The sequence below is a fragment of the Hemiscyllium ocellatum genome, chromosome 2 (genome assembly GCF_020745735.1).
Source record: "Hemiscyllium ocellatum isolate sHemOce1 chromosome 2, sHemOce1.pat.X.cur, whole genome shotgun sequence".
NCBI classification, from domain to species: domain Eukaryota; kingdom Metazoa; phylum Chordata; class Chondrichthyes; order Orectolobiformes; family Hemiscylliidae; genus Hemiscyllium; species Hemiscyllium ocellatum.
In genome coordinates this window covers 101,243,516-101,259,115 of record NC_083402.1, presented here as the reverse complement: position 1 = coordinate 101,259,115, position 15,600 = coordinate 101,243,516, and the positions used below count along the sequence as shown (strand labels likewise).

At 41.6% G+C, this 15,600-nt stretch overlaps 1 protein-coding gene across 1 annotated transcript in view; it reads right to left on the bottom strand.

Annotated features, from left to right (window-relative positions):
* The window catches only part of LOC132824441 (multiple PDZ domain protein), a 381,408-nt gene that overhangs the window by 125,522 nt on the left and 240,286 nt on the right, over nucleotides 1–15,600 (bottom strand). The window contains exons 25-28 of the mRNA XM_060838941.1: nucleotides 13,370–13,456; nucleotides 12,846–13,023; nucleotides 6,624–6,734; nucleotides 3,973–4,062 (exon numbers count right to left, since the gene is read on the bottom strand). Coding sequence (XP_060694924.1) covers nucleotides 3,973–4,062; nucleotides 6,624–6,734; nucleotides 12,846–13,023; nucleotides 13,370–13,456 — 466 coding nt within the window. The remainder of the gene's footprint in view (nucleotides 1–3,972; nucleotides 4,063–6,623; nucleotides 6,735–12,845; nucleotides 13,024–13,369; nucleotides 13,457–15,600) is intronic.

Here is a 15,600-nt window from a genome sequence, read left to right as displayed (position 1 = left end):
TTGTCCCCTTCGGGAAGTGTTGATAGGGGATAAGGAGATTGGGTTTGTGTGTGACCCCCTCACCAGTGGGGAGGTCAGAACATTTAAAAGGAAATGACCGTCCTGGTTGAGAATCCGATAGGATTGTCAGAACAAATTAATCTATTTTTTGAGGCCCAGTCTGTATATGTGGGCTGAGTTAATGTCTATTTTGAATATACTATTTATGGGGAAGAAAGGGGACTTATATGGGGATGCTGGACAGGGAAAGATACAGAAGATAGAAGGGTGGAGTGGGAAAAAACCATTAGATGAATTGTTAGGAGGGGCACAGAAAGTGTTTGTAAAGAGAGAGGACGAGAGACAGAAGCAGAAGGTGAAAATGACGGTAGCTGCGGTTGATGAGGTAATTAGGAGAAGAATGGAACCAAGAGTGAGCAACCGGAGCAGTGGGTGACAGCATGTAGGGCAGAGAGGAAAGGGGATAGGGAGAGACAAGGAGGAGCATTTGATAGAGAGTTTGAGCGACAGGGGCAGAGATGAAGGTCTCCACAGGCAGGATGCCATTATTGTGGAAGGACATTTGATACTGAAACAAGATTGGTGGCTCAGGATTTTGAAGGGAGGCGCACACAGGGAGACAGTGTCAGAGGGGCCACGAAAGAAGGGATAACGGATGGACAGGGGACACCACATGGGAATGAACGCGATGTGGGCAACCCGGTCAGCCGGGAGGATGCCATTATGCATCTCATTGAGTTACAGGACCGCGCAAGTGCGGCCGAGAAAGGTGAGTGGGAGAGCAAGGGGGCGGTGGCCCAGACGATTTGTGTGGGGACGTTGCAGCATCGACTACGGAGATCGGCAGGCGGAGAGGTAGTGGCGCCCCGGTCCCTGTTCCCTACACTATTTGCTGAACTCCATGGGCCGACGCATGTGGCAATGACTAAGGTCCTCCTGGCAGTGCGGGTTCATTGGTGGGCTCCCAAGCTACGGGAACAATTGGAAAATCTGAGAGCAAAGTGTAAGATTTGCAATGAGCATAACGCTCGCAGAGCTCTCCCTCACCCACTACTTACTTTCCCAACGCCCCTCGGCCCGTGGCAGGACATTTGCATGGACTTCACTGACATGGGGGCCAAGTCGCGCACGCCAGACCACTATAGGTTCCTCCTGGTGATTGTGGACCGTTTTTCCCGGTGGGTGGAGGCGACGCCAACAAAGAAGGAGGATGGGGAGGTAGTGGCCAACTGGCTGCGAAATGAGTTGATCCCCAGACTCGTTTGTCCCAATAATGGCACCCACTTTAAGAATGAACACCTAGCCCGTGTGGAGGCGGCGCTGGGAATAAGCCATAGGTTTGGCAGTGTATACCATCCAGAAAGCCTGGGCTTAGTTGAGCGGGCGAATAGGACCCTGAAGGACAAGACAGCGAAGGTCCTGGCGGGGACCTCCATGACTTGGGTACAAGCACTGCCCCTGGCTCTTATGTCCATGCGCCAGGAGAAGTGCGGAGACACCTTCCTTTCCCCTCATGAGATTCTGACCGGTAGACCCATGCCCGGACCTCGCTTATCACCCCGGTGGGAGGACACCTGGGACTTCATGAACCAGGGCATGACCCAGTACATGCAGGTCTTACACGAGATGGTTAAGCTAGTCAGGCAACAGGTGATCGATGCTCGGGAAAGGAGGCTGGTTCAACGGCACCGCTCTCGGTGGGGGAGGAAGTTTACCTCCGGCACCCAGGCAGGACATCCTGGAGTGAGCAGAGGTGGCAAGGGCCATTCCGAGTCACCGAAGTGGCTAACAACACCCTGAGGGTGGACAGGGAGGGGGACAATAACTGCCACCACTTTTCACACTGTTCCAGATCCCCAAAAGGACAATCACTGGCGGAGGGCGCTCCCGGAGGGGAGACGGAGAGTGGTGGTGATGATGTCTGAACCAAGGCAGACTGGTCATCTTCTCATAGGGCTGGGTCTGTGCTTTGCGGTACGACTCTCCGTGCAGGACCCTTGTAACTCGAACTATCGACCGAGCCCTTACAGGCAAGGATGACCACCTTTCTTCGCCCGCACCTTATCAAGCTGTACAGCAGGAGTGCGCAGGCGCTCTCTGTGCGACAGTTGGCATGGCCGAATTTGAGATGGAGGGGGACCTCCCACCCCCATGTTACGACTTTTGAGTGCTTATGTCTGTTATGTATTATTTCACTGCTTCTCGTGCCTTAACGATTGTATGCGAACTGGAGAGGCGCCTAGAGTAGGGATTTTTTGCGACGCGGATTGCTTTGTGAAGTTGTATGCTGCTTAGGGACTCCTATCCCCTATAACTATGTCTCCCTAGAGTCAGACAAGCCGGGTTAAGCTAATTGGTCGGTCTTGCAAAGGAGCGACGGAGGGGCGCTCACCGACCATCCGGGTCCTGACTGCTGCGCGCGAACTGCTGTATTTTGTGTGGCCTCTTTCGAGGCCAAGGGAGGGAGTGTTGGGATCCATTATTAAGGTTAGGTAGTGTAAGAACCTTTATTGTTAGGTATTGCTCACGTAAGGTAGTATTAGCAAGTCTGGAACTTGTTAGCTTCACTAGACAACAGTAAGCCATTATGTTACACTAAGAACAGACTGAAAAGCTGATGGCATAGCCTGAAGAGGCCCCAGGGAGGGTGAGAGATAACAGGACATTGGAGCCGTGTCTAAATGCACGTAGTTCAAACTGAGGTAATAGAATGTTATCAGGTGAGAACCAATGACATACTAAAATTCTGCATTTTACCAAATAAGGATGTAACTCTGGAATGTGAGAGAACAGAAGGATAGACAAATTAAAAAAATAGTCAGAACGCGCCTTCCCCAGTGAGCTAGACACCTCACTGTACTGTGTACAATTCTCTCTCATTAAACCTGTTTATACTTTTAATCAGACCCTGTGTCTCTCTCCTCCAAACGAACACGGGGACAGAAGATCTGTCTCAACACACCTCAGGCGACTGACTGTGTGGAGTTTGCACGTTCTCCCCGTGTCTGCGTGGGTTTCCTCTGGGTGCTCCGGTTTCCTCCCACAGTCCAAAGATGTGCAGGTCAGGTGAACTGGCCATGCTAAATTGCCCGTAGTGTTAGGTAAGGGGTAAATGTAGGGGTGTGGGTGGGTTGCGCTTCGGCGGGTCGGTGTGGACTTGTTGGGCCAAAGGGCCTGTTTCCACACTGTAAGTAATCTAATCTAATCTAATCTAATTCTTCTTCCACTAGACAACTGTACACTTAATGCCCTCACCCAAAATGGCATTAATGCACCTCACACTATCTGTAGATGCAACGTTGGATGCACTGTAGCACTGAAAAAGCAGGTTCTTCAAAGGTGCATTTCATGGCTTTCACTTCCTATTTGCCCAGGCTCAGCTCCAATCCTTCTTACAAGTTTTCAGGTTTTACGCCAAAATATTTTACTGTGTAATCAGACTACTGACTGAACAATCATATTAGACTAATATAGATTGAAATATTGCACTTCTATCGCTATCAACTACAAAACTTACTTGCATCCGGTCTGTACCACTTGTTTCCAAAAGCAAATCCAAATTTGGAAAAGATAGACAATTCCTTATAATATGATAGTCTGTGAAATATTAGCTAAGTATCACAACAGATAGGCATTACTATAGAAAACAGCTTCACAAAGCATTTTATATATATGTATTATTATATATATATATATATTATATATATAATACATATATTATATATATATATAAAACAAAACCAAACAATTTGAGAAGCTTGACAGAAAACAGTTAACTATTAATGTGCAATACGTCTGCTACAAAAATGTTGTTATTGAAAATCCCAGAAAAATGTTTCAGTAATTTTGAGCTTCAATGGTTAACAATGTTACTTATTTAAACAGAATAAAAAAAAAGAATTGTTAACTGACAAGGAAAGAATAAACCCCTTTCAAAGGGGTTTACTATCACATGTAAAATGATGCTTTTACCTTAGATGGATCAAAGGAGAATGGGTTAGTAGAGGAACATTTCTGCCCACTAAGAACAAATGTTGATGAAGGATTACATTGAGACTCTGGCTGGAAACAAAAAAGGATGAAAGAGAGGAAAATGCAAATGAACTTAGAAATAATGAAAATAAAGTGAAGAGTTAACACTAAAAGGAGACAACTACACTAAAGTGTATTAGGAATAAGAGACTTAATGTATGATTCATAATCGTGTTGTTAAAATAGATATTCAATAGATAAGTGCCTATATCAACGTTATATTTTACCACAATCGTGTTTCAGATACACAGTAGAATACTTTGTTCAACTGTTATCTGTCTACAACTGTTCAAAAGTGAATGAAAACTGCCTTGACACATTTCATTGATTATTTATTTTGGCAACTTATACAAGCATTCCTGTTATCTTGAAAGGCTTTGAAAATTAGCGTGCAAGTGACAAATATTGCATGGCTGACAAATCATGGTCTTCTCACATTTTTGTTCAGATTATTGCTAGTGTGTCTCAAATTATAAGGCAATGCTAATGCTCACAACTTAAGTCCTGTAAAAAGCTAGCAAAAATATGAAAGTAGGTTTCCGCACTGTCAAAACCAACATTTACATATATTTTACAATATTTTACATATTATGCTTAAAAGTTGTGCTAATACGAAGCTACAAATTAAAATACATTAGCTTAAGTGATTTTTAAAAACATCCAAATCACTAACTTTCAATAGAACAAGACCGAGAAGCTCGTGAGGAAGTTAAGTGAAATCTCGAGATAGGGAGGATGAATAAATGACTTAAATGGGAGAAGGGATGGCTTCAGATTCTTGAGACATTATTTCTGGGGCAGGAATCATCTATTCAAAATAGGTATGCATAAATTCAACAAGACTGGAGTAATATATTTGTGATTTGATTCTAATTTTGATTTGATTTATTACTGTCACATGCCCTGAGATGCAGTGAAAAGTATTAGTTTGCCTGCTAACTAGGCAACTCATAGCTTACAATCATTAGTATTACTAAAATGTATTTAAACTTAACTGACAGGGCAACAGACACCAGCATATACTTGTCGAAGAAAGGAAAATGCTACATAAAATGAATCTATTGGAGATTACTGGAGTAGGAAGTAGTGACATACTAAATAGAAGCAGATTAACACAAAGACAGGACTCCAATACATATATGTAAACACATTGAATGTGATAAGGTTGGTGAGCCACATACATAAATTGCCACCTGGGCAATAAGGGAAATGGGTCTCAAAAAGAGAACTAACTGGGTAGATAAAAGTGCTCAGAGAAGGGGAGGGGAGGGAAAAAGGAAGTGACGTGGCAATACTGATCAGTTAAACATAGTACTGGCGAAAAGAGGGATATCCTTCAAGGGAAAAAGAGAGACACTTGAATAGAGTTGAGTAGCAAAAAGAGCATGATAAGACTATGGTGTTATTCAATAAACTTCCTTCTTTCTATATTGAGGGGAGGAAGACAGACAGGTGTGAAAGGCAATGGACTTGAAGTGGAGAGCAAGTGGAGCAATGTGCAAGATGATGGGTAAGGCACACATGCGAGAGGAGGGCGAGATGGAGATTGGTGCTCGCAGGCATGAATTCGGAGATGCACGCGAGAAAGAGTTGGAGAGAGGAGTGGGGAGCAGGAGTTATGCCCCTCACCCACTCAAGAGGGAGGAGTGTGCAGCATGGGTGAGAAAGGGGTCTGTGTACTCTTCCATAGCCCTACCCCTTCATGTTTCTCTCTCTCTCTCATCCATTTCCACATCTCTCATGTCCCTTGTCCGTTCCTTTCTTGCACACACTTCCATCTCTCTCTCTCACATCACCTCTCTCCCCTGTAGGATGACATAGCTGCATGTTACAGATATACAGCAGGTGCTGGGCAAGGTAATTTCATTCAAGCAACAAGGGAATTACTGCATAATTTTCAGGACACCTTGATTAGAATGTTTTGGATCCAACTAGAAAGGAAATATCCTCTGGAAAATGATTTGGCCAGTTGAATAGTGGAGTATTACTTGAGTAACAGTGATTATCCCAACATATAGTTTAGAATTGTTATGCAAAAGAGCATGACACAATTGTAAACAAGACTATCTAAATTAGAAAAGTAGAAATTTCAGCCTTGAAAGGGATCCAGCAGAGACATTTCAATGACTGAGTGAGTCACTTTTGAGGAGATGCTTCAGATGAAGGTTAGGATATTCCAACAAGAGCAAAAGTTAAAGGAATCGAATCTTGGGCACCTTGGAATGCAAATGAAGTGCAGAACATGATATAGCCAAAAAGCATATGATGCACCTTAGGTGAACTCTTTGAACTAAAAACAACTCAAATAAAATTAGTTTTGAGAGGGGAAGAAAGACAAAAAATAGAATGGGTACACAGGAACAGAAGTATAAATGACAGGCAACATAAGGGCCCCAAAAATCTGACTCACATGTAAATAGTTAGCAGGTGGTAACGGGGAATCTGTTCTATTCGGGACAGAAGGGGTCATAACAGTTTTAAAATGCAACCCAATAAATTAATTTCTTTTCCATACATTGATATTAGCATAAAATAATTTAAATAATTTGATAGTAAATATTTTTAATTTACTTTCTCTTCAGTTTACATACCCGAGACCTGGTTATTAAACTCTGGACTAAAAACACTACAGGATTGCCTGCTTTTCGAATAGCTTCAACTGCCTCTTCATGGCTGGCATCTCGTAAGTCAACTCCATCTACCTGGAAAAGAATAATAAATTAGGTTTTTCTAAAAAGTCTGCACTAGAGCATACATGACATCATACATAATATCTCAATGAAAAGTATTGACTGGTTCTGGTAAGATCCTAATTTCCATTGCTTCTGCCCCACCCAAACTATGCTCTTTTCAAGCAACTGACTCACAATGGGCTAAAGTTCTACAGGAACAGTAACTTCTGTCATCTCTAGTCAAGTAGTCACTGACCAGTTGCAGCTTAAAAAATGACTGACAAATTGAGCAAACTTTTGGATGAAGAAAGCAGCTGCAGTCTAGCTTCACTCTTTTCTCAAGTATATTTTCCCCACAATCACTGGTCAGCAATCCGAAACAGTAAACCATGTTGATCTTCTATGCCCGTCAGAGATGAATTATAAAAAAATCAAAAGAATGTGGAACAAAGTATGGTAGGAAAGAAATATTGCAATCAGTAAAACTGCAAACTTCAAGTCAATAAGGTGAAAACACGAGTTAATATTTGTACAAGGTTAAAAAAATCCTTTATGCAGTCTACCTAATGTTTAGATTAGATTACTTACAGTGTGGAAACAGGCCCTTCGGCCCAACAAGTCCACACCGACCCGCCGAAGCGCAACCCACCCATACCCCTACATATACCCCTTACCTAACACTACAGGCAATTTAGCATGGCCAATTCACCTGACCCGCACATCTTTGGACTGTGGGAGGAAACCGGAGCACCCGGAGGAAACCCACGCAGACACGGGGAGAACGTGCAAACTCCACACAGTCAGTCGCCTGAGGCGGGAATTGAACCCGCCTCTTATCATCACTATGTCGAGAACACTCAAAGCAACTCAGAATTTCAACCATGTATAAACTGGTAAGAATGCTGGATATAAAATGTACCAATGTAGCCCTACACCTCAGTGAAGTACTTAAATAATAGAAGTTATATGGACTCAAGTAGGAATGGTGTACTGACTTGTAATTTTACTAGCATTTCAACTCAACTTTACCCTTCAGCTAATATTATTTTCACCATTTCCCTGTTACATGTTGAATTTGTAAATCACATCAACAATGTAATAACACATACAAAGTAATAGAAAATTAATACATTATTTAAAGTATAAATCACACATTTACTCACAAACTCATACCCTCAACTGACTACTTGGACATCACCATAATACAGTAAACTTCCAGTATTTGAGGTATATAATTTTTGCCAGTTTATTGAGTGTACCGTATTAAACAAAGTTTGCTGAACTATTATTGCAAAAGACAGCATGGTCACACCACTGGTGTTCTGATGCATATTCTGATTTTTTTCTTCTATTTGGATATGGTTAGGGAAGAAGTCTTTGCATATGATGGAACAATGAGAAAGAAACTGTGGGAGAGCATAGTGAACTTCAGCTTACTAAATACATAGTATTATATGCCTTTTTTTAATGTTATCTTGATTCAACTACAAGTTGATAGTATACCATGATCATATGGTATCATGGAATATGATCAAGCAAAAATCCCCATCATCTGAAATACGCTTGGACACGCTTCCAATATCTAAAATACTAGGTAAAGCCGTGGTCTGAGGCTGTGACCAATACACAACAGAATGGGAATTTCTGCCTGGGACTGCTGACCAATTTTCTTCTCCTCTGTAAAAGAACAATCAACCAAAACCAACAGATTCTAACCCGAAACAGCTTCAACACCTCGGGCTACCAGTACAGACAGTATGGGACCTACAGAGGTAACGGACATTCAACTTCAATCGAAATCCATTCACACATACTTGTAACGATTGGGAAACCAGAAACACAAAGGGCAACACTTATTTGGCACAAAGGCAAGGGACCCACAATCAGTATAACTGCAGGCCCAGATCTCATGAGACAATGCAATTTTAGGAATATTCCGGAGCTCCTGAGCAAGCACGATCAGACAAAGGCCTACTGCAAATCAGGAGAACCAATGGTAACTGACCACAACTAGCAGATCCAAGAACAGACAAACTCTGCAAACTAACCAACTCAACCGACACACAAGGACTCAGATATATCCTGAGGTGAAAACCAGACCCACAAAGCAAGCAAAAAGAAAACAAAGTACTTTCCCAATATTTCTAATAAGTACCTTACCTCATCAGTGGACTCAACCCATACTGAAAAATCTATGCAGTCCGAAGTCTTCATCCAGGCTCTGGGTATGGCAAGCTGGAACAGCCAGGCGTATTTCAAAACTGCGTTTTCCTAAGTAGTGAGCTGAAACTCCTACGACCCCAAAGTTCTGACCAAGTTAGCAGGGAGGGGAAGGTGGGTGGTAACAGTGCATTGGGACCCCAATAGTAGGAAGCCTGATTAAAGATTATTTAATTAAAACTGTTATTTTTAGGTTCTAATAATGTTTAATTAGCTAGTGTATTTAACTGTATTAAGGTTTTCTCTATGGTTGTGTCAATTTCCCTGTTTATTGCATTTATCTATATTTCTTGAGTCATACTTACCTTTTTGTATGTTCAATAAACACAAATCCTTTTGCCCTGAAACACCTGTCTACTGCCTTCTTCATTTCACATTCCTTATGTCCAGTGTCCAGAATCAGAAATCTGGAAGTGATTCGAACCATTTAACAATCAGAGAATAACTGATTGCAAACCAGAAGCCTACACTGGCAAGCCATTTTTCATTGTACTAAGAGCTAAGAGCAGAGAGAAGGGGACATGAAAAGTCCTTAGTTGGTAGGATTAGGGAAAATCCAAAGGCTTTCTATAGGTATGTCAGGAATAAAAGGATGACTAGGGTAGGTATCGGTCCAGTCAAGGATAGTAGAGGGAAGTTGTGCGTGGAGGCAGAGGAGATTGGAGAGACACTAAATCAACACTTTTCGTCAGTATTCACTCAGGAACAGGACATTGTTGCTGATGTGAATATTGAGTCACAAGTGATTAGAATGGATGGCTTTGAGGTATGTAGGGAAGAGGTCTGGGGAATACTGGAAAGGGTGAAAATAGATAAGTCCCCTGGGCCTGATGGCATTTTATCCTAGGATCCTCTGGGAAGCTAGGGAGGAGATAGCGGAGCCATTGGCCTTGATTTTTATGTCGTCGTTTGTGGGCGGCACAGTGGTTAGCACTGCTGCTTCACAGCGCCTGAGACCCGGGTTCAATTCCCGACTCAGGCGACTGACTGTGTGGAGTTTGCACGTTCTCCCCGTGTCTGCATGGGTTTCCTCCGGGTGCTCCGGTTTCCTCCCACAGTCCAAAGATGTGCGGGTCAGGTGAATTGGCCAAGCTAAATTGCCCGTAGTGTTAGGTAAGGGGTAAATGTAGGGGTATGGGTGGGTTGTGCTTCAGCGGGTCGGTGTGGACTTGTTGGGCCGAGGGCCTGTTTCCACACTGTAAGTAATCTAATCTAATTTAATCTAATCAAAGTCCTCAGGCAATGCAATCATAACCTTACAGTTGTGATCTATTACTATTTTTGATTTTGGTACATTTCAAAGTTATCTCAAAGGCCCCTCCTCTCATAATTAAAACTGGAACACCCAGAGAGGCACACCTCGTCTTATAACCTGATAAAATACTGTGACAAGTGGTAAAATCTACCTCTCACCCTCACAAACTATTATAAAGGGGTGGTTAAAGAAAATTAGATCCTTTCACTCACTGTACAATTAACAAGTAACACTTTATATATCTAACTCCAACAGTGAAAAAGTTGAATTAAATTATATTGGTACGCAGTTTCAATAACACAGTTTCCACTTATATAAATCCAAGTAATAAGAACAATGAATTGAAACACAGAATGGATCCTCCTGAACTTTCTGTACCTTTTTCAACCCGAAATGCCTTCTCGGTTATTTTCATAGAATCCCTAGTGTGGAAACAGGCCATTCGGCACAACAAGTCTACACTGACTCTCCGAAGACTGACCCACTCAGACCCATTACCTCACCCTATTACCCTACATTTACCCCTGACTAATGGACTTAACCTATACATCTGTGAACACTATGGGCAATTTAGCATAACCAATTCACCTAACCTGCACATCTTTGGATTGTGGGAGGAAACTGGAGAACTCAGGGGAAACCCATGCAGCCACGGGGAGAATGTGCAAACTCCACACACAGTTGCCAAAGGCTGGAATCAAACCTAGGCCCCTGGCACTGTGAGGCAGCAGTGCTAACCAATGAACCACCAGTGGTAATCAATACCGGATCAACTGTGTGTAAAACACAGTTATGCTCACCACTTTACCACCATCACCTTACAGGTGTCAAGAATATCCACTAAATGTGGTATGTAACATAGAAAATGGTGCTTTTTCTAGTAACCCGAGAGCTGGATAGTTCTCATCTCTTAAAATCGCAGTTGGCTCTCCCTCTCTGCCCAATTTTCCTTTGCTATATACCCTCTGCAGCACATCAATTTTTATATGATAGGTTTCAGGTTGTCAGATTTAGATGCAAGTTTGCTTGCTGAGCTGGAAGATTTGTTTTCAGACATTTTGACACCATAATAGGTAGCATCATCAGTGAGCCTCCGGTGAAGCTCTGGTGTTCGTGACCCACTTTCTATTGATATGTTTAGGTTTCCGTGGTTTGGTAGCATCATTTCATGTAGTGACATCATTTCCTATTCCTTTTCTCAGAGGGTGGTTAATGGGATCCAAGTCACTGTGTTTGTTGATAGAGTTCCAGTTGAATTCTCGTGCATGTCTTTGTTTAGCTTGACCTAGGATGGATGTGTTGTCCCAGTCGAAGTGGTGCCCTTCCTCATCTCTAAGTAAGGAAACTAATTAGAGTAGGTCAAGTCTTTTTGTGGCCATTTGATGTTCATGTATCCTGGTGGCTAGTTTTCTGCCAGTTTTTCCAATGTAGTGTTTGTTATAGTTCTTGCAAGATATTTTATAAATGACATTGGTTTTGCTAGTCGTCGGTATACGGTCTTTCAAGTTCATTAGCTGCTGTTTTACTGTGCTGGTGGGTTTGTGGGTGTCCATGGTACCAAGAGGTCTGAGTAGTCTTGTGGTCATTTCTGAGATGCCTCTAATGTAAGGGAGAAAGGCTAGGGTTTCTGGATGTGTTCTGTCTGCTTGTTTGGGTTTGTTGCTAAGAAATTAGTGGACTGTGTTCGTTGGGTACTCATTCTTTTTGAATATGTTGTATAAGTGATTTTCCTCTGCGCTGCAGTGTGTGGTGATTTATAAAATACTTTGCAAGAACTGTAACAAACACTACTTTGGACAAACAGACAGAAAACTAGCCACCAGAATACATGAACATAAACTGGCCACAAAAAGACATGACTCACTCATTAGTATCCTTACATACAGATGAGGAAGGACACCACTTTGACTGCGACAAAACATCCATTCTAGGACAAGCCAAACAGAGACATGCACGAAAATTCCTAGAAGCATGGCTTTCCAACTGGAACTCTATCAACAAACACACTAGCTTGGATCCAATTTACCACACTGTGAAAAAGAATAGGAATGATGTCACCACAGGAAATGACATCACCACCCCAGGAAACCTAAACACATAAATTGAAATCAGGCGCTAACACCAGTGCTTCACCGGAGGCTCACTGAAAATGTTACCTAGTATGGTGACAAAACGTCTGAAAACAAACCTTCCAGCTCAGTGAGCAAACTTACATCCAGAACCTCAACCTGAGCTATAAATCTTCTCAAACCTTGCTATCAACAGATTTTAATTCAGTTGGTCCTTAGTTTCAAAGTCCCTTTTTTAAATTTATTGGCTGAATAAAAATGCTGCTTGGGTCTGCTGACTGACTGGCCTTTTGATACAATGCGTCAGTTCGAGCATCTGCAGCTGCTGTCCACAGACATTCATTTTTAAATCTCTAAGCATAAAAAGCACTATCTTTTAAAGGAACGACGCAATGCTTTCCCCCATTTTATAATTTTTTCTATTTTTATACACAAACTTCGCAACAATATTCCTGAGTTGATTCCGGTCTCGTGTCCCTTTCAAGTTCTTATATGTGTGCTTAAATTTCAATAATTTGCATAATTTTAAAGAACATTATTTTTAAAGTTTAAACATATTCAAGAGTTAATATTTCATTGCAGTTGTGAAAAGCACACCTCAACAATTCTGTCCCCAGTTTTTAACGTTCCGTTTCTTCCAGCTGGACTGTCCTCCAGGACGTGTTTGATGAATATTCCTCTCATAACTTCTCCAGTACTTAGTCGACTTCCCATTCCTCTTCCACCAACAATACTGATTCCCAAGGATTTTGCAGGTTCTCGCCATAACTCAACTCTAAAATTATGAAATAATGCATTTCCTTATGTTTATTCAGTAAAGGACAATGTTCAACTACGGAAAATAAGGAATGGCACAACACTTGCCAGAATTTCTATAGTTTCTTCCATATACCATTTAGAAAGTATTTCAGGCATAGAATAAATTGCAAATAGAAGCACTAGAAAAAGCTACCAAATGCACTGTCAATTTGTTTCATTAAAGCTAAGGAGAGTGCTACAACATGAATAAAAATAGATTAAACTGGAAACTGGCCAACAACATCGAGCTAGTGAAGCCAGATACAAAATATTTCTATATTGCCTTTATTATGCTGTGCCTAATGAACAAAAAAATCACATACCGCCGAGCTTGTCTCCAGTTGTTGTAGGATGAATTTGGCAGGTCACTCTCTTCTCCCTCACCCTCCTCCCGCTCGGGCAACTCAGTGCTAAAACAGAATCATTGAAAAAAAAAGTTAACATTTTACAATCAGTAACAAAATGTCATGTAAATAATTTAATTGCTCGTTTTTCTAAAATAAAAATATTGGCATTGTATGCAAAAATGGAGACAATAGAAACTTTTTTTCAAGAAATACTATTCATAGCCACCCAAAGTCAATCTTAATGAAGAACATGAGGGATCAAGGGAAGATTAAAACAGCCAGCCTCACTTGTCAGGGCTGTGAAATGGCATGGCTGAGGTCATGATGTGATTTTTGATTGAGTTAATATGCCTTCACAATCTCCAGCTATCTTTGAAAACAGTATGAGCAGAAAACCAAACAGTGACATTTAGTTAGATAATATGAAACTGAACAGCACAATTTTTGCTACATGACCATAATTCCAAAAATACTAAATACAATAAAATAAATCTTTCCTCAGGTCAAATGAACAACTGTTCACAAATAGAATTTGTTTGCATATTTGAAAAATTGAAAACTTCAAAATTCTTAAGTTTGTCATATGTAATAGTTTGACACCAGAGATGCTTTGTTCACAACTCTATGGCTGTTGTAGACTTTCCACCAACAAGTAATGAAATTTTCAATTTAAACAATTAAAATAAAACAGAATCTTGGTACTGTGGTGACACTTTAAACCACTCACACTGATAAACATTGCAATATCCATTAGCTATGAGACTACACAATAAACAGTATAGAGCACACAATGGAGGAATTAGACAGCAACACAGAACTCCAAAAGTGTGGAACAACCCATTCAGCCCATTATGTCCACACCAACCCTCTGAAAAGCATCCTACCCAGATCCATCCACCCTAACCCTGTAACACTATTTCTCAAAGCGAAACCAACTTACCTATACATCCCTGAATACTATGGGCAGTTCAGTATGTCCAACCCATTTAACCTGAACATCTTTGAACTGTGGAAGGAAATCAGAGCACCCTTAGAAAACCCATGCAGACATGGGGGGACGTTGCAAACTTCACACACAGTCGTCACAGGGTGCAATTAAACCCAGGTCCCTGGCTATACGAGGCTGCAGTGCTAATCACTGAGTCACCATGCCACACAGCTTTACTTCTCGATGTGCAAAATGCTAGATTAATGAACCCATCGAAATACTACGCATTTTCTTACCTTAACTGATGTAGAACAGCAATAATCACAGCACAGAACTGAAACTGATTTCGAACATAGAACATTACAACGCAGTACAGGCACTTTAGCACTCGATGTTGCACCGACTGTGGAACGAAACTGAAGCTCATCTATCCTACACTATTCGATTTTCATCCATATGTCTATCTAATGACCATCTAAATGCCCTTAAAGCTAATGAGTCTACTACTGTTGCAGGCAGTACGCTCCATGCTCCTACTATTCTAAGTAAAGAAACTACCTCCGATATCTGTACAGTATCTAACACCCTTCAATTTAAAGCTATGTCTCCTTGTGCTAGCCATCATCATCCAAGGAAAGAGGCTCTCACTGTGCACCCTATCTAACCCTGTGATTATCTTATATGTCTCAAGTAAGTCACCTCTCAACCTCTCTCTAAAGAAAACAGCCTCAAGTCCCTCAGCCTTTACTCATAAGACCTTCCCTCCGTACCAGGCAACATCCTGGTAAATCTCTTCTGAAACCTTTTCAAAGCTTCCACATCCTTTCTATAATGCCGTGACCAGAACTGTACGCAATATTCCAAGTGCGGCCTCACCAGAGTTTTGTGCTGCTGCAGTATGACCTCATGGCCCTAAAACTCACTCCCTCTACCAAGAAAAGCTAACATACAGCGTGCCTTCTTAACAACCCTATCAACCCAGCTGGCAACTTTCAGGGATCAAAGTACATGATCACCAAAATCTTTGCTCATCTACACTACCAAGAATCTTATCAAGTTAAAAATCACACAACACCAGGTTATAGTCCAGCAGGTTTATTTGGAAGCATTAGCGCTGCTCCTTCATCAGGTGGTTTAGGAGCAGTGCTTCAAAAGCTAGTGCTTCCAAATAAACTGTTAGACTATAACCTGACGTTGTGTGATTTTTAACTTTGTACACCTCATTCCAACACCGACACCTCCAAATCAAGAATCTTACCATTAGCTGAGTACTCTTTAT